Source organism: Bemisia tabaci, chromosome 6 (assembly GCF_918797505.1).
Source record: "Bemisia tabaci chromosome 6, PGI_BMITA_v3".
Classification (NCBI taxonomy): Eukaryota; Metazoa; Arthropoda; class Insecta; order Hemiptera; family Aleyrodidae; genus Bemisia; species Bemisia tabaci.
Window position 1 is genome coordinate 19,119,619 of NC_092798.1, and position 18,954 is coordinate 19,138,572.

The 18,954-nt window shown below is 38.2% G+C and overlaps 1 protein-coding gene across 1 annotated transcript; it reads left to right on the plus strand.

Annotated features, from left to right (window-relative positions):
• The first annotated feature begins 9,572 nt into the window (after positions 1-9,572).
• LOC109043307 (ejaculatory bulb-specific protein 3) lies at positions 9,573-14,143 on the plus strand. The gene is made up of 2 exons (XM_019060485.2): positions 9,573-9,889; positions 13,535-14,143. The coding sequence occupies exons 1-2, from the start codon at positions 9,670-9,672 to the stop codon at positions 13,729-13,731; spliced, it is 417 nt and encodes a 138-aa protein (XP_018916030.2). The 5' UTR covers positions 9,573-9,669; the 3' UTR covers positions 13,732-14,143.
• Positions 14,144-18,954: the final 4,811 nt, after the last annotated feature.

Sequence of the window (18,954 nt, forward strand, 5' to 3'; positions counted from 1 at the left end):
CCAATATATCGATTGTTATGCTATTTAAACCTATGGAAAAGGATCGAAAAACAGGGTGTTCGCTACGAACACCTTAATAATCGATTCTTTACCATAGGTTTAAATGGCATAGCAATCGATACATCGCAATTCACGCCACGCCACTGCCTGGGGTGCTGGCGGGTAAAAGGAGGACCCGCGGATTGTATACTTTTCCACGGGTCCCCAAAAAATTTGATCAGACCCATCTCGGAGAAATCAAAAATTTTAAATTAAAACGGCAAAAAACAGTTCTCCGACTTTCAGGAAGCCCGAGGTGCTATTCGGTTAATCCGGTTCTGAGTATTACATAAAAGCTGCATAATTCTATGCTTTATATCCGTGCCGCTTTTGTACATTCATACCGACAAACTAAATACATCTTCATCTCGTTTCCTCTTAGCTGCTGTTACTTGCGCGTTAAGGTTTTCTTACTTTTCTTACCGTTCGTTAAAGTCTCCAAAGAAGCACCGGTGTGCAGTGCTCAACTAAAGTTCCCTTCCTCTCCATCCTATATTTGGTTCCGCGGGTCATTGCGTTTTGACTGCTGTTCGTCGCTAGTGCGGGATTTCTTACATTTCTTACCATTCGTTAAAGTCTCCGAAGAATCTCATTCGTGTATTATTCAGTCTAAACCACCTCCTAAAATTCAAATTTGAGAACCTCTCTAATCCTGAAAAATCTCCAAGACCCCGAGGGCCCCTAAAATGTTTAATCCGAACATTTGCAGAGCAAAAAAAATTAAAAATAATTTTAGAAAGAAACCGCTCTAGGGGGCCCGTGGGTCCAGCATCCCGGCTATCATTCGGCCTTGCACCAGGGATTTGATGAAATTGGCGAGAAGCTCTGGGATTGGTTCATACTGATGGATGGACGTCTGTCACCTCAACGATGGCACTGATGTCAGCAATTTCATCGGACTCAAGACAAAAGCCTGTGTCACACTATCAAAACACTCCATAAAAATGTCAAGGTCAACGGCTGTGATTGGTCAAAGTCATCGAGTCAGCCAATCATAACTCCTGACCTTGATATTTTAATGGACTATTTTAATAAGTGTAACACAGGCTAATCGATCGGACCGACGTGAAATTTCGCTTCTAATCAACTTCAGAACATTTTTGGGAGTTTTTGAAGTTTTGTTCTCCTTGCCTAAGCTTTAACTAAAATTGTTCTTCCGCCTGGAATGTCCATGGCCGTCGCATCCCTTTTTCCGGAAAATAATCTACCCTTTTCGAAGCACTATCTGATAACATGGCCGAGAATTTGAAAATTGATTGAGCACTTGACCGTGATCATTGAGCCGGCCGGCCGGCGAGGTGCGGTGACGCGCAGCGCTCCTGTTGTTCCTAGGTCTTTGCCGACGCGACACCGTGCTGGATGCTGGATGGTGGTTAACTGGCTCGCTCATGAATGGAAAAATAACTGACCTTGATTATTTGCTTTCGTCGGTTACCGACAAGCACTCCGTTTTGGTTTCCGCTCCCCCATGAGCTACCGCCGTGATTTTAGCTAATATATTTTATTCCGACGACTAATGCAGTCTGAATGTAGCATTTGTTTACATTAGGTTTTTATCAGGGATAGCTGATTTATTTATTTTTACTTTATTTGTTTTTTTTTTTTAAGTTGGACCTGTATTATCCCTCTGCAAATACTGCTGTTGAGAAAATTTAGCATGTTCAGAGTGTAAAATGAGGCAGTCCAGGGCATGTAATCTTGACATTTTTTGACAAAGTTTAAAACGCTTATGAGACGATTAAAATCCTCCAGCATTCATCAGAGAAGCGTTTGTTTGTGTCCAAAAAATTCCTTTCGGAAAAAGACTCATGATGATTTTGTAATAATAATGTAGCCCCAAAAAAATTTAGTTGATATCTCCTTTAATTCGCTCCATTTTAACTTTGTCAATTGTATTTTCGGACGCTTGAAGTGGATGCTTACTCCGGACTCTGCTGATCCGATTTTGATCTCTAAGGGTTTAAAATTTAAAAAGAAAAACACTTAAACACATTTAGGAGTTTCCTATTAAATCTGGCAATGAAAAGATTGAAATAAAAGTACTAAAGTCTCGGAAAGGTTAAAAATGAGGAAACATCGCTTTGATATGGTTTTACTTGAACAGCAAAATCCCTCAAGAAATAGGAATTTTCGCGTTTACTGACCCATGGAAAGTGGACTTCCTTTTGATGGATCTACAATTTTTAAGGGAGGTAAGCGGAATTTGAAACATTCGCGACCACAAATTTCCCCCGTAATTAAATCTAAAAAGCACTGGTATGTGAGCAGACATTAAACTTTCTTGAAGGTGAAAAGATGCCCGTTGTCCAATTTTATGGAGCGGTAGACGGCCTTGACTTCAGCGCACAAATTAATCATAGAGTACCTGTGATCAAGTGTTCGTAAAGGAATTTGGGGAATAGCTCGTAAGGAGGTGTGTTATGTACGTATGCGGTATGATCAAAGGATATGCTCCAAATAAATAACTTCACCGTCCTCATTTTCATTCTCCTGAAACTCTCTGTGAAATGAATACCCGAAAAATTAAGTAACAGAAAATTCTAGGAACAAGTTAGGATAATGGCTCACTAATTATTTAGTACTCACTCTCGCACTGTTATGTTCAACGGGGTTTAAGGTCTGGCGTTGAGTAACGACCATCCTTCCTCTTGCTAGCACCACTTTTTCGTAATAATAATTGTATCAGCCTTGTTGAGCACGGATTTTTTTTCTTCTAATAGTCGAGGTAGAAGCCCTGGTATATCCTCTCTGTTAGGTAAAAATTGATGTTTGGATAGCCTACCGGTCAAGTAAAAATTCAGTAAATTCAATAGGTAACTGTGATCTTAATTAAAAGTAGGTAGCCAAGCGTAGGTCAGCCAGGAACTAACATTACTGATTTCATATCTCCTGACATATTCCTCATGGTGAGACTAGGTGAAAAGCATCTGAGAATCACCACATTCAGATGTCTAACAAGCAACAGGATTTTGATATTGCGGTCGACTGAAACCTTTGGAAAGTTGATTTTCCTGAACCTATCTCCCTTCCGTAGGTGAGCCCAATCCACTGTCTGGAATCAAATCTAGCTGAGGCCGCAGTAACATGGAATGTATAACTTTACGTGCACTGCACACGGTTGTTAGGTTTTCTGGGAATTGTACCTACATAACCAGGGATGGAGCAATGAAAAAGACTCAATGCGACAGGGACAATAAACACCCCAAAAATGGGTAAAAAACGCTCAAAAATTAAGACATTTGAAAGGCCGGTACATTTCGAAATCTTAACAACCTCCTTCTTAACCGGGCAAAATTTAAAAGTAACTAGGGGGCTGACACCCCTGACCCCCCATCCCCTGACCGTCTCGCGGTTCAACCCCCCGAAGGGCTTCGCGCCTCATGCGTCGTACGATCCGAGTTACTCTTATATTATGGAGTATGATATAAAAAATAAAAAATCCTAAAAGTTACATATCGCAATCCGGGATAAAAAAAAGTTCCAGAGGTCCGTAGCGTTCTGGCCTATTGAACTGTTGAATCTTTTAGCGTTCGTCACTCATTTTTCGCACGTTCCTTATCCTCATAGTCTGGAATCGCGCGTGCAACCGAAAACAATTTTTTCCTCTCTTCTACTTCGATATTGCCTGTGTCACACTATCAAAGCTAGCCATCAAAATATCAAGATCAGGTGTTGTGATTGGCTTATTCGATGACTTGGACCAAACACAGCACTTGACCGTGACATTTTGATGGAGTATTTTGATAGTGTGACACAGGCTTATCCAATTCAATAGTTGCGCTTGCGCGGTGAGCTATCAATGGTAAAAGTTCGCGTTCAGTGGCGTGGCGTGAATATTGCGATGTATCGATTGCTCTGCCATATAAACCTATGGTAAAGAATCGATTATTAAGGTGTTTGCTGCGAACACCCTGTTTATCGATCCTTTTCCATTCGTTTAAATGGCATAAAAATCGATATATCGCAAAGCACGCCACGCCGATGTTCGCGTTACCTCCCCATCACGTGCCTGGCAGAAGGTGCTACGCGACAAACTGTGACGTGACGGTTAGAGGCCACGCTTCAGGAATGATCGTCGCAAAAATAAAGGACAGGCCGATAATTTGAAACAATTTGCAAATGGAGGAACGGAAACTTGTGAATGCCATTGATCAAATGGACCCATGGGCTCGGCTTCTTCTTCCTTCCTTCCTGTCCCTAATCATTCAGAAAGTAATCAATTGCCTATTGATGATTCTCGCGCCTGCGTTGTCTTGCCGCAGTTTCACATTCAGCATCTCTCTTTTTTTTTTTTTTTTTTTTTTTTAATTTTTAATCAGGGACATTCCCCATCTTACTTTATTCAAATTTAAAATATAAAGTTCACATATTTATTTGTACATAATATAAAGGTTACATAGAATTATTAAAATGTTTACATTTACATTGAATAGGACGGAACTATCTGATGATATGACTATCGCCCTAAGATTTAGATATTTATAGGTTCATAATATATCGATTCTAGTGAAAAAAAATTCAGCATCTCTGCTGTGTCACCGCGAGAACATCAGCAAGTGCAAAAGTGTGGTTTTGAAAAAAAAAAAAAGAAAAAGATTCAGTGCGACAGAGCGAGAAATTTAATTTGGACTGCATTTTGTAATTTGGAACTATAAGTTCTGGCTCTTCTGGAAAAACACTTGTGGGCCTAGGGAAACTAATGGCACATACGTTGTTTTTAAACCAGGCTAGAATCTATAGGTCCAAATTGCAAAATGTAGTCCATTTATTCCACATAAAATTGAAAATAATCATACATTAGACTCTTAGAGATTGTTCTCGTGGTTAAAAATCTCAACGTCGCACGGTGGACCGAGTCAATAGTAGAGGTCGGACAAAATTTGGAAACTTCAAACGCTTTATCTCAGTTTATACAAAAAGGGTCCTAAAAGTGATTCCATCGGTTTCCTCGTGAAATTTTCTGCTTCGAACATCCCTTGAAATTTTAGAAGCGACTAAATAAACATCAAAATTTGCAGTTTTAGTAAAAAGTTTCATATCCGACCTCTCTAATCGACTTGATCCACTGTGCGTCGGCAGTATGAAAAGGAAGGGTTTTTTCATCTCATTCATTTTCACATCAACGCACCATGTTCTACATGTTTTAGTAGCAACGATTTGGGCACACAGCAAGCAAATTTTAGGCTTTCCGATTGACAGAAAAAGGTTCCATTTTACTTATAGCAGTAGTACGTTCTACTTTTCTGCGGAATAATGTCGACTTTTGTCCGAGGTGTCATTTTTTTCGCATTCAATGCTTTCTCATGTAATCTTATGTATTTTTACAAACCAGACAAATTTTGCTGGTTTGATTGAATTGGTCAGTTCATTTTAGATTGGGAGATGTTGAAGGCAACTCGATTTAAAAAAGCTGCGGGCGCTACGCCTCTCTAATGGAGATGTTGCATGTGTGAGGGATTTGCGATTTGACCATTGATTTTTACGTAAAAGTTCGCGAGAAACACGATGGTGCCACTGGTTTTCTCTGAAATCATCTCCCAAGCTCAAAAAAAGCTCTCAAAGTGAGGCCAAAATGGAGGGGATATCCCGCCCTACCTTGAGAGTTCACCTCTACATCAAAACAAACTCTCCATGCAAAGATAGGGAGCAAATACATTAGCAGGGTTGCCGTGTTCTCAGTTTTGGAGTCCCCAAATGAAGTGGCAGCCCTGTTAATGTATTTGCTCCCTATCTTTGCATGGAGAGTTTGTTTTGATGTAGAGGTGGACTCTCAGGGTAGGGCGGGATATCCCCTCCATTTTGGCCTCACTTTGAGAGCTTTTTTTGCGCTTGGGAGTTGATTTCAGAGAAAACCAGTGGCACCATCGTGTTTCTCGTGAACTTTTACATAAAAAGCAACAGTCAAATCGCAAATCCCTCACACACGCAACAGCTCCATTGTATGCTGATGGCGACACTAAAAAAAAAACGGTATCTCAACTGCGGCGATTACCAGTTGCACGGATTCATGCAGAATTAGCCTGACGGAATGGTCCAGTACACATACCTGTTAAGTGCATCTGTTGTGATTTTGAGGAGATTGCAAATAAAGGTAACATGTTGCGTACTTTTTTACGAAAATATATTCCACGCCAGTGGCGAAGCGCCGTGAATGGTCGATTATCGATATTTCCCCATTTGAAGCTATGGCCAAGAATCGATTTTTAAGGTGTTCGTTGCGAACACCGAACACCCTGTTTTTCGAACCTTCTCCATGGGTTTAAATAGCAGATTAATCGATATGTCGCAAAGCACGCCACGCCACCGCCCGCGCGTATTTCAAAATAAGTTATAGCAGCGATAATATCTACATGTTTATTCATTCGACGTTGTATATTGATCATGAAGTTTCCTTTAAGTGTACCAAAAACGGCTTTAACTCGATTTTTCGAAAAAGTCAGGTAAAAAGCCCCTAACTCAGACCCTTTAAGGACAATGTTGCCTGATTTCGTCTAATGTGTTATTACCCCTCCTTAAACAAAGCAATTTTTTGACTTGAAATGTACAACATTATTAAATTATAAAAATGGGAATACAGGAGAAACAAACTACGGATATTTTCTCCAGAGACACGATACAATCATTATAAATATGAATGATTTTGCTTGAATTTTTTCGAGATTATTTTGTAGTTGAGGGCAAATTACACGTAGCGCAGGAATTAAAAGCGATTGGCCTCTCTGCATTGCAGGATGTTTGTAACTCTGCAAACCGCGAAATGTTGGGTTTTTATAACTTAATCATATTATTTAAAATTAATCAATAACATTGCTTGCTGAACATGTACATGCACTTCCGCACTAGAAAAAGGAGTTTGAGAGAGAATTGTACACAGGTAATGATAGTCAAAATTCCGTCCGCTTAGAGCCCGTCATAGTTTGTATCAAGGATATTTTAAAGTTTACAATGTAACAATTTAATATCAGTGGCGTGGCGTGCTTTGCGATATATCGATTGATCGGTCATTTAAACATATGGAAAAGGATCGATAATCAGGGTGTTCGCAGCGAACACCTTAATAATCGATTCTTTACCACGGGCTTAAATGGTATAACAATCGACATCGCAATTCACGCCACGCCACTGTTTAATATTATTCCAATAAAAGTATGCAGGTTTGGCCATTTTTGTGATTCTATACTTTGTGTGATTCTATACTTTGTGTGAAAGGTGATTGAATATTAATTGTTTAAAGCGCCCTAAGTCTCAAAGATTTACTAGTGTTTTCAAGGAGGCCGCGCCGGACCAGTGACGTGGCGTGCTTTGCGATATAACGATTGACCTTCCATTTAAATTTACGAAAAAGGATCGATTATCACGGTGTTCGTTCGCAACGAACACCTGCGCCTCGATTGTTGAATCGTTATCGAATTAGTTTGATCGATAACTCCCTATCTTCACAGTGCAATATATCGATCAAGGTCATTCGATAACGATTCAACAATCGACTCGCTGGACCCAAGATGAAGGATACCTCTATCTACATCATAATACACCACTTGAATTTTTACAAAAATGTGAGTTTTCCTTTTTCGTTAAGTCTAACTTAGTATTATTTTCATTTTAAGACGCAGATACATTTTTCACGCTTGCCTAGACGAAAGGGCTCAAGAACGTTGTAAAGACGCACTTGCTTGCGGGAAATATGTTAATGCCACTGGAAATTTTTTTTCATGCCTCGAGAAATGTAAGACACCAGTTTCATCAGGGATTGAGTGCATTAAAAGTGTTTGCTATTCATTCAACGGCAAATTATCCTATTATGTGACTCAACATTATCCGCAATAAATTGTGGAAACTTTGTTTTTTATTTTTGTTCTTCGATCTTGGAGTAATTATTCGATCATGCAAATAGTATGATTCATTCCCTGCGTCTTAATGGTTTGATCGACTTTGCAGCGTAACATTAGAGGCTCTCATGACTATCACTTTGATTATTCCTCATAATATTCTCATCTTTTTAAATATACGTTTAAGAAAGAAACGCATGGTTTACAGGTACGTAAAAACCGATGACAGTTTCGACACTGGAATTAAATCAATTCAGAAAATTTCCAAGGAAAATTCCACGGGTGAGAAAACGAAATCTGTTCATTTCATGAAAGAAGTTCCGAAGTTCCGAATATTGAGGAGCTACTTACTTCATGTCTAAGTGCTGACACCCGGAAGCACAAAAACCTACCACCTTCACAGTTAACTGTTCTCCGGGGGGGGGGGGGGGGAGGGATTAAGCAATTAAGCGCGGGATTAAAAGTAGACTTTAATCAAAAGTAGACATTTTTCTTTCCTAGGAGAAGACAAAAAAAAACATTTACGCTTTATCAGCTATAATCGATAGAGAAATAAAAGCTAAACAGGGAGGGATGGAGGAAAAGTTTATAAATAAAAACGTAGAACAAAAAATTAAGAAAAAAAAAACTACTTCCCTCGTCTTCTGGCAATGCGTGAAAGTAAATGAATATAGTAACACCAGATTTAGGAGTAAAACATTTTAAATAAAAAACGAAACCGACACGGCGACACCGCCTTAGAAAGGTTGATCACCTTTTGAATTGTTATAAACAATGGCATTTCGAGAAAAATATTTTTATTAATTTACACAAAATACTGCTCACAGAACTTTGAACTTTAATTCGGTAACTTTGATTTAGCAATTTCTAAACTTCAAACGATATGTGTAAAATGTCAACATATTCAAAAAGAAATATGTGTTTTATTTTCTAGGTATACTGAAAGAGAAAACGAAACCGATACCGCCTAGGAGAGGTTGATCACCTTTTGAATGATTGGACGATGGCATTTCCAGGGAAATATTTTTATTTAATTTTAACTTTTTAATTTGATAATTTCATAACTGCGAATTTAGTATTTTTGAAAGATGTATTTTATTTTTATATAAAAAAAGAAAAATTCCAGAGGCATTCCAGAGGATTCATAAGGCATGTTGCTCACAGAACTTTGAACTTCAATGTGGTAGCTTTGACTTAGCAATTATGAACTTCACACGATAAGAAAACAATGTCAAAACTTAAAAAATAAATGTTTGTTTTTTTATTTTCTAGGCACCAATAGCCTCAGATGAGCCGTATCGTTTACTGTGAGTTATCTATTTCATTGCTTTGGGGAAACAACAGTGCGGAAAGCATGGCTGCATTTACATTTCACTCATATCGAAGTTTCCGCAGATTATCGCGAGACGGGAATTTTGAAAATCCACAACTCGTTGCAAAACAGCGTAGGGAGCAACCCGGTCACCACTGGAGTGACAGAGAAATCGATGACGACTGTCCGCGCAGGGGGAGGGGGAGGGTTCGGCTATCATGATTAGTGTTGGAATTTCAACATGGTTTTTCGCCAGAAAAGAAAAGCGATCCGGCGGTAATTTGAATTTCTGGAGGAAAATAATTATTCATCCGGACGGGAGCGGGGGAGCGGGGTAACTGGAAGTGGGGAGTCGTTAACTTGAGAATCCATGAGTATAATAAGGTCCGCCGATGGGGGTTTCTTCGCAGAACAGTTTGTGACTTTCCCGGTGGGTTTAGTTTATCCTTTCGTTTCGTCGTCTCGCGGAGTGGAAGAAAATCAACCGCGATGAACAAGATTGTATTGGCTCTTTTCGCACTTTGTGCTCTTTTCGGTTTCTCATCTGCTGCGGCCGCCACGAAGGAAAGTACGAAGGAAAGTACGTACACGAATAAATACGACAACATCGATCTCGGAAAAATCTTGACTAACGACCGTTTATTCCTCAATTATTTCAAGTGTTTGATGGATGAACACACATGCAGTCCAGACGGCGCCGAGCTGAAAAGTAAGTCGAAATTCAAAATAAAAAAAAACTAGGATCAAAAGGGCACGATTTACTTTTTTAGGTTTCGAGGAACCGCAAAAAACTGCAACTTTTTTTTTTCACAATGTGAATTTTCTTGAGCTCAAGCTTAAATTGCAGGTTAAGACCAGTGAGATGTTAATTTGGTGTAGGTCGCACTGGGTGGTTAAAAATTTCCAAGGAAACATTTAGATCCGCAGAAACATTTTGCCGAATAACAAAACTGCACAAGAAAAATTTAGATGAAATTTGGAAGAGTTTAGTGATATTAGAAAAATTATTAAATGACAGATTTCCTGTGTTTCTTTATACCTAAATATTTTAAAAATTAAAGTCTACGATACCCTGAGGTTTTCCTAAAAGAAAAAATGGATTCATGCCTTTTCAATCGTAATATTTGTTTATGTTTTCATATCAAATTTAGATTTATGCATTTTTGACCCTATATTACTTCATTAGTGTCCTTAAGAGCTTTTTTCATAGGTCAGAATGGATGTGAAAGGAGCATGATTTCATATTTCTCAATAATCATATTCCATGAATTCATTCCTCTCAGTTTTGGTCCAATATTTGGAGACTCCAAAATTGTAAATGATAAATTCCCCTCACAAATACAAGTACGTAAACAGTAATATTTGCCTATTTTATTTTCCTGATGCCGCTTAAAAGAATTATTTAGTGGCGCTATTTTCTCAGATCCGTGAAAAAGTATACTTGTGCCCTCTTGATCATATTTGCTACCAATTTACAATTATTCTTACCTTTCTTACCAAAAGGTCGGTGGGGTCCCATCTCGCGGCCGCCACAGGCATACTAAAAGGTGATTTAGAGGTAAAGCTTCCTTTGACTGAATTTTAAAAATATGTACACCGTTCACCCGTGCGTCAAACTTCATCAATTCAAATTTGAGAACTATTACGCCTTAAGGAACTGTAAGTTTTGACACATGTAAAACAAGTGGTACACGCACACTCCTATCTACTATCTCATAGTCGAAAAGCCCACCCCAAAAACGATGTTGGCTATTCCATATACTCTACGATATATTTCAACACATTTTCAGTAATCTTTGTACAAAGCACATACTTAGGGGGAGTCGTCTCCTGTTCTATGCTACTGCATGTATATCATCGTCACTCCATGTACCCTTTTCTCAAGAACCATTGAAGATATGTGAACGATTTTTGTTTTGTTTTGTACGTAAAAGCCTCCTACATAAATAAACGAACCAGTTTTTGAATAATTTCAAAATTCAAATTTTGAACGTTTTTTCAATTTTATTTAAAAGAAAATACGCGTATTATCGACTTCGGCAACCTTTACAAATTTCAACAGTACAAGATTGAAAAACGCATATCTCTGTCTGTGGAATAGAGAACCAGGAATCTAACAAAGAAAAATTGAAAATATCTTGGATTAGATCCAGAGAAAAATTTACATGAGTGTTATAACAGTAAGTATTTAAACTTTTTATGATCATAATTTAAAAATTCACAACCCGTAAAAAAGATGGTTCAAAAAAAGGGTTGGTGCTTCTGACTATACGCTTGCGTACTAACCGTTAGAATGAAGTAAACTTAGTGTCAAATGAAACCTGAACGTATGCTTGATCTAAAAAAACGTAAAAACTAAAATTTGAAACAGTTGACAATTTTGAGCGGGTGACTCCCCTTAAGTTTAGCAAAAACATGCTGATGTCCATTAATTGTTGGTTTGAAAAATTAATATGTCAAACGTGACGTTATCTTCGCTTTTTCGTCATTTGTGCTGGCGGCTGGTTCAATGTACTTTTAAAATTAACTATTTTCAATCATGCTTTAACGTTGAAAATATTCAGCGGTAGCCTCGATCCCTACACATTTTTCCAAGATCTTCAAAGCGACCGACTTGTGATAGGTGTGATAGGAATGTTTCGAAAGTAATGAATCCATTATTTCTCCAAAATTGATGAGTTGATGAGTTGAGTCTCCAAGATCTTCAGAGCGACCAACTTGTGATAGGTGTGATGGGAATGTTTCGAAAGTGATAAATCAATTATTCCTCCAAAATTGATGAGTTGATTCGTCAAGCTCAAGAGAAGTGGTCGAACTGGTATGCGATACATCGCATCGATTAAGTCAAACATCTCGGCAGATTTTGAGTTTTTAGCAAGACAAAGGACAATAGTCCCTGCACACGAGCCTAAAGAATCATTATTAACCCAAATATTGGCAAAATTCAGAGAATTGAAAGCAGAATATAGTGTTTGGAAAAAAACCTCGCATTCAATTCAGCTATCGATTTCTGTATCGAATGCGAGGTTTTTTCCAAACACTATTCTGCTTTCAATTCTCTGAATTTTGCCGATTTTTTGGTTTAGAATGATTCTTTAGACTTATGCGCAGGGGCTATCGTCCATTTTTTGCTGAACATTCAAAATCTGCCGACATTTTTGACCTAATCGATGCGATATATCGCATGCCAGTTCGACCACATCACTTGAGCTTGACGAATCACCTTAAACCACACGTTTTTTTCTGCTGGTTTAATTGCTTCGTGTCTAGCACCTTCAGCCAACTTTAGAACCACACGTTCATACCTTGAAATTTATAAAAGCCACGTCGAGTGGAGATTCTTCGTGTACCCAAAAGATGAAATCGTGACAGTCTCTACGTAGTTCGGGTGCACTCTTTAATTTTTGAACACAAATTTATTCCCTGTTTGTTTTGTATAATGAAATGTTTCTAATGAGTATGGTTGTGACCTCGAGTTTTAATTTTGTCTTTAAAATTCCAATTGTAAGGGAAAAACCAACCTTTCTTCAGCTCCAGATGGGCATTTTGATTATTTTCGAGAGAGTTGATCGAAATTAGGAACATCTGAAGACACGTAAAGCTAGGCAGACTTCATATTTTGACTATGGTGGGCCGTGATAAGTAAATTATGGTTTTATGAACCTTTTCAACGATTGCTCGGATTCTATAGGAATTATTCCTGAAGTAACAATACCGGCCAGTTCGGGTCATTTTTTGTCTTTTTTTTTCATAGAATAACTTGGTGGGCTCCAATGATTCCTGCCGATTTTCTAGGAGAGTCAACAGTGGCGTGGCGTGAATGATCGATTATCGATATTTCCTCATTTGAATCCGTGGTAAAGAATCGATCATTAAGGTGTTTCGCTGCGAACACCCTGTTAATCGATCCTTTTCCATAGGTTTAAATGAAAGCTCAATCGATATATCGCAAAGCACGCCACGCCACTGAGAGTCAAGGGTCTATGGGCATTAATCTGCCGTGCTAAAGAAAAACGCCGTAAGAACCTCCAGGCTTTGCCAAATTTCCTTTGATAAAACACGATTTTCTCGGTAGACCTATGAATATTTTCATTCCAATTCTTCAGATACTTCTGCTCGTAATTTTACCTAAATTTCCTGAAAATTTAAAGGAAAAATATTCATAGCTTTCCTAAAAAATGAACATTTTATTGACGGAAATTTGACAACTGTTGAATGTTCAAATGGCGTTCTTCCTTGGCACGGCAATAATCTTGAGCGTTATTATTCCTCGTCCGCATTATGATTATACATGCCTCCTTGTGCTGGTGCGTCTAGTAAAATTGTGCTTAATCTTCAAATTGGCTTGTTTCAGAGGTCTTACCTGATGCTCTATCCAACAAGTGCGCCAAGTGTACTGAACGCCAGAGGTCTGGATCCGAAAAGGTCATTCGTCACCTGATCGACAACAAACCTGAAATGTGGGCGAAATTGGAGGCCAAATATGACCCAAAGGGCACATACAGGAAAACTTACAAGAACGAAGCCGAAAAATTGGGTATCAAAGTCTAGATTAAAATAATGCCACGGAGTGACCTGAGACTCATCAAAAACGTTGGCCCCAGAATGACACGTAATCCAAATCAGAGTTCCTAATTTAAATGCAGAAAAAAATCATGATTAATGTTCAAAATTGACGTTGAATGTGGCCAAAAGTAATAAATGATGATATTTTTTCGTCGTGAAAACTTTTGCGTGAATTTTCGCTTTTCGGTTGATTTTGATAAAGAGAAGCACGAGGAAGAAAATGACGATATGAAAAATTGAAAATTTAAGGAGCAAAATTATACCAGTCAGTTACCTCTACCTCTATTTTTCTCTCTTTGAATGATAGTCATATTTTTTCCATCTTAATTTATTTTTAAATTAATTTAAATTATAAATTGTCGTCGCGAAGGACTAAAATAAACGTTTTTATTGTTTCCATGCTGTTTTTATCTTCAAAACTTTATCCTTAGTCAGTCAAAAATTGACTGAAATCTGTTGTTGCTCATGCAGACAAAAGGACGTAAGTATATTGCAATGTTGCAAAATATCTTTATAACAGTTGCTTTTCATCATGAAACTTGTGAATGTATTTAAACGAAAATTCCACCAACTTATATTTGGATTGTGCGGAACATCCATCAAATTTTTGGGGAAAAATTACGCAGTCGTATGCCTCCATTAGCAATTTAATTTTTTAAATTTTGCAACACTGAAATGAAGTTACGTTCCTCCGTTATGAGACACGACGGATTGACATGTGAAACACCGAAAAAAAGTGAAATTGATGTAACATTTTGGATGTAAAAAAAGTGTATGAGAATTTATGAAATGTTGAATTACCCGCTACGGTAGTTAGTTAGTTACTTCAGCAATGTCAGGATGTAAAATTAACTGATGTGGCGGGTAATTCAGCATTTATGAGTTCTCGCACACTTTTTTTACATCCAGAATGGTAAATCAACTTTACATTTTTTCGGTGAAAGGGTTGCCCAATGCAAGATCCTTCAAATGAAGTCATCTGATAAGAGGGGTATTTTGCATCGAATAAGATGGTAATCAAAGTTAAGTAAAATATAAAACATGAAAATGAAAGTATAACATAAGATGTTAAGACGTCATTTCCTCTGTGGTCACTTTTGGCTGTTGTAAACATTTTTATTCCTTCAGTCGTAATAAATCAAAGTAGAGTAGTGCTAGGGGGTGCGCCCCCTGGCCGCTGCGACGCTGCGCGGCCTAACCGTATAGAGGGTACCTTGCACCCTCTGAAGACTGCTTCGCGGGTCTGAGTGAGATTTTTCCAAAATCTGAATAAAGCGGACTCATCCTCACAGCCGAAACTAAATAGGAGAAGGGAAAAGATACATTTAGCGCGACTATTCCTACTTTTAGTTGTCACAAAAATCCAAAGATTTCGGAAAGTCAATTAAAGAAAAGCATTTTAATATAATTTGAAAGCCTGCTGCAGTTATTATTTGATGCACACGTATGGTGGGATCAGGGTGAGTGTCATATGTTATGTGTTCAAAGTAGAAAATATCCAATGAGAAATGTTCATCACAAATCATCGCAACCACAAAATATTCAACGGACACTTAGTTCTGTCATAAAATGTCCCTCAGAAAGATGTCGAACTATTGATTTCGGAATAATCAGTTTTTAAATAGCGAATGTTCCGAAGGAGGGAGCAAAAATTGAAACTAAAGAAAATGTCTAAATGGGCGGTAAACATTTTTATTTCTTCAGTCGTAATAAATCAAAATAGAATAGTGCTAGGGGGTGTGCCCCCTGGCCGCTATGCGGCCTAACCCCAGAGGGTACTTCGCTCCCTCTAAGGACTGCTTCGCGGGTCCGCGTGAGATTTTTCCAAAATCTGAATGAAGCGGACTCTTCTAAGGACTAACACCTGTCAATAGCAGCATAAATCATAGAAATCGGTCCAATATAGGGCTGGATCGAACTATGACAGAAAATAAAAATTGAGGGGGTCAGAAAATTCATAGTAATGACTGTCGTAACATATCAAAACTAAAGATAGGCATCTCACCAACTAGTCATTGCAATAAAGCTAAAAAAATTGGGATAGAACGAAAAGGCACGACAGAAAAATTTTAGAAGTTCGGTTACGGCGCACCAGGACACATATCCTCTGTGAAGGGACTCTTTTTTACGGACACTTATTGACAGCGGACAATATGTAATTTGAAGATTTATTCAGGGTGGACACATTAAGCATCGGAGATTATTGCAGCAGATATTTATTATTGTATGCTTTGTAGAGCGTTTAAATTGAGATATTTCTAGTCGTTATCACTAGCTTAGTGAAGTCTATGAAAGCCTAAAATCTCCTCTAAACTTTGGATAGCTGTTAACGGGCTATCTTCTGAATATGCACGAGGGTCATTCAAAAATTAAGCTCCGCTATTTCATATATTTTGAATTAAAAATATGAATCAAATCGGTAAATATTTAAGTGTCAGACCTCCTAACATCGTCATGAGCTTACCTCCCCGGTACCTCACCTGATTGCATTGAAGTTCCCCAATTTACTACTCGAATTGAGGGGCTTGGAGGACAAAGCGTACAAAAGCAGTTCTTTAAATAATAAATATATTAATTATTGCTAGTTAAACTAGTCTTAATGCATATTTCGTGGAAAATTCGCTCCCAAATCCAATTTTTAAGCATCAAAAAGTCAGTTCGAACTTTCTTTTCACCATAAGGATCCATGTAATACCGGAACTTCAAACTCGTATTTCTCGAAATAGCAAAAACTGCACGTATGCGCCTTGTCCTCCAAGCTCCTCAATTTGGATAGTGCCGAGACTGAAAATTCTGATTTTACTATGATTCTCAGAAAAATGGCTATAAAGTAAGTTTTTTTTCGTTAAATATTATTTCTCATCTAGATACATGTAGTTCGAAATATTACTTGTTTATTTTGGTTTGTAGCTCGATTTTTAATCAATTAGCATGTTCTACGTATACAGCTTAACCAGCCAAATTGGGCAATGAAATGTAATGGCTAGAAATTGGTGCACTTATAATCACCCGATCAGCGAGAAATTGAGATTTGTTTACGAAGATTGGTATCCACAGAGCGTGTTCACCACTCAGCCCACCTTGAATCGAGTAATTCTCATGCAAGAATCAGCCATTACGTTGAATTTCTCGAGGAATATTAAACATATGCTAATTACTACATTCTCCTTTGATTTTTGGAAGGCTGGGTGTTTGTACTTTTACTGATAGAGAGGACAATTTTGCAGTGCATATCGACGGTGAAACTACCAAACCACGTATCTCGGTTTGCGACGTCGCAGACTTCCTATCATACTTTATTTTTTAAATGAAAAACTACTTAACGTCCAGTCTTGAAAATTTCTGTGATTTTTCCACTTCGTGCGGAGAAAATTATGTGAAAATTTCAAGGAATGATATTGATTTGGTCTACTTCAAAAAAATAAAATGCAAGCGTAGATTTTTAAACACTGCAAACGTGATACGTGGTTTGGTAGTTTCACCGTCGATATGCACCATGTCATTGCATTCAAAGGTGAACACACGCTGCCAATGCAGATCCTTCCAGAACATCTGATTCCCTCCTGATCAAAAATATCAAACGAACTTATCAAATTAACCCTGAAAATGGGCCTGTTGCATGCAAGAGATACAGCCGCGCGAATAGACTTCATAGAAGTTAAATGACACGAAAATTACGATGGTCACATTAAAAAAGTCTGAAATACACTCCTTACTGCGCAATTTGCGTTGTTAGGAACGCGCTTTTTCAAATTTCCCGCGTCTGGAGGCAGTTTTCTAATCACCGGAAACGAGCAAACGGCGGGCTCGGTGATTTCCGGAAGATGCCAAGTCGTTGTTGTTGTTGTTGTTATTTTTTCCTTCAGTTTGTTCACAAACCCAACGTGATCTCTTATAGTGGTCCATATGTATACGCTTTATGCGGTAACCAAATCGATCAACTTTTAAATATTCAACGCAATCCTTCTACATTTCATTTCACGATATCACGAGCTCCGATTTTTAGGTTATGTTGTCAGTTTTAGTTGACCGGAAATAGCCGTGAGTTGCCGTTAGAAAACTGCCCCCAGACGCGGGAAATTTGAAAAAGCGCGTTCCAAACAACGCAAATTGCGCAGTAAGGAGTGTATTTCAGACTTTTTCAATGTGACCATCGTAATTTTCGTGTCATTTAACCTCTACAAAGTCTATTCGCACGGCTGTATCTCTTGCATGCAACAGGGCCATAAGGGGATCAAAATAAATTTGTGTTTTCTTCACTTTTAGCTTTTCTAAGATTTTACACTTTTTATCCACTTGTTTTATCTCTTCTGCAAAAGTTCGAAAATAATGGGACTTGCTGTTTGACTGAATGACCCTTGTAAATACTTGTAATTTTTTATGACAACGTTTTTGAAAATGGGTAATCGCATCTAAATCTGAAACCTCAGACCACACAATCGTTAGGCAATCCAGTTTCGATGTAAAAAATGACAAAATCACCCCACCAATCACCATCAAAAGGCATTGCTCGAGAGTTTAATTTTAGTCGGAAATTTTAACGCAGTATATGCTTTCGAGTTTTGACGGCAGAGAGCACAACATTATTTTTTGCCAGCGCAGTATAAAATGTTTTTTTTGTTTTTTTGTTGGAAAAATTACGACATTGACGATCTTCATTTGAGCAAAATTAAAGTCACGCTAAACAAATTTCCGAAAGTGCCTCAGTTTCAGAGATTGAGTGACACACGACAACACAACAACTCCACAAGCTTTCTCACGCGTTGCAAGATGAATTTCAAAAGTCAATCACACCATCATCTTCTGTACATATACATAATTTAATTTTTGCCGTCTCAAATCAAATCTGTGAAAGTGGCAATGTTACCCAGCGTTTCCTCAATCTCGCCTCACCAGAATGGGCACTCAAATGAGAAACCAGTAAGGCGAGAAGGAGAAAAAAAAGGACAGTTTCTCTGCCGTGATAGCGAAGAGAGCAGCAACTGCATGCTGGGATGAACCTCGTAATACGTAAAAGCATCAGTGGCGTGGCGTGAATTGCGATATATCGATTGTTATGCCATTTAAACCTATGGTAATGAATCGATTATTAAGGTGTTCGCTGCGAACACCCTGTTTATCGATCCTTTTCCATAACATTAAATGGCATAACAATCGATACATCGCAATTCACGCCACGCCACTGAAAAGAATTTGCTAATCATGGCT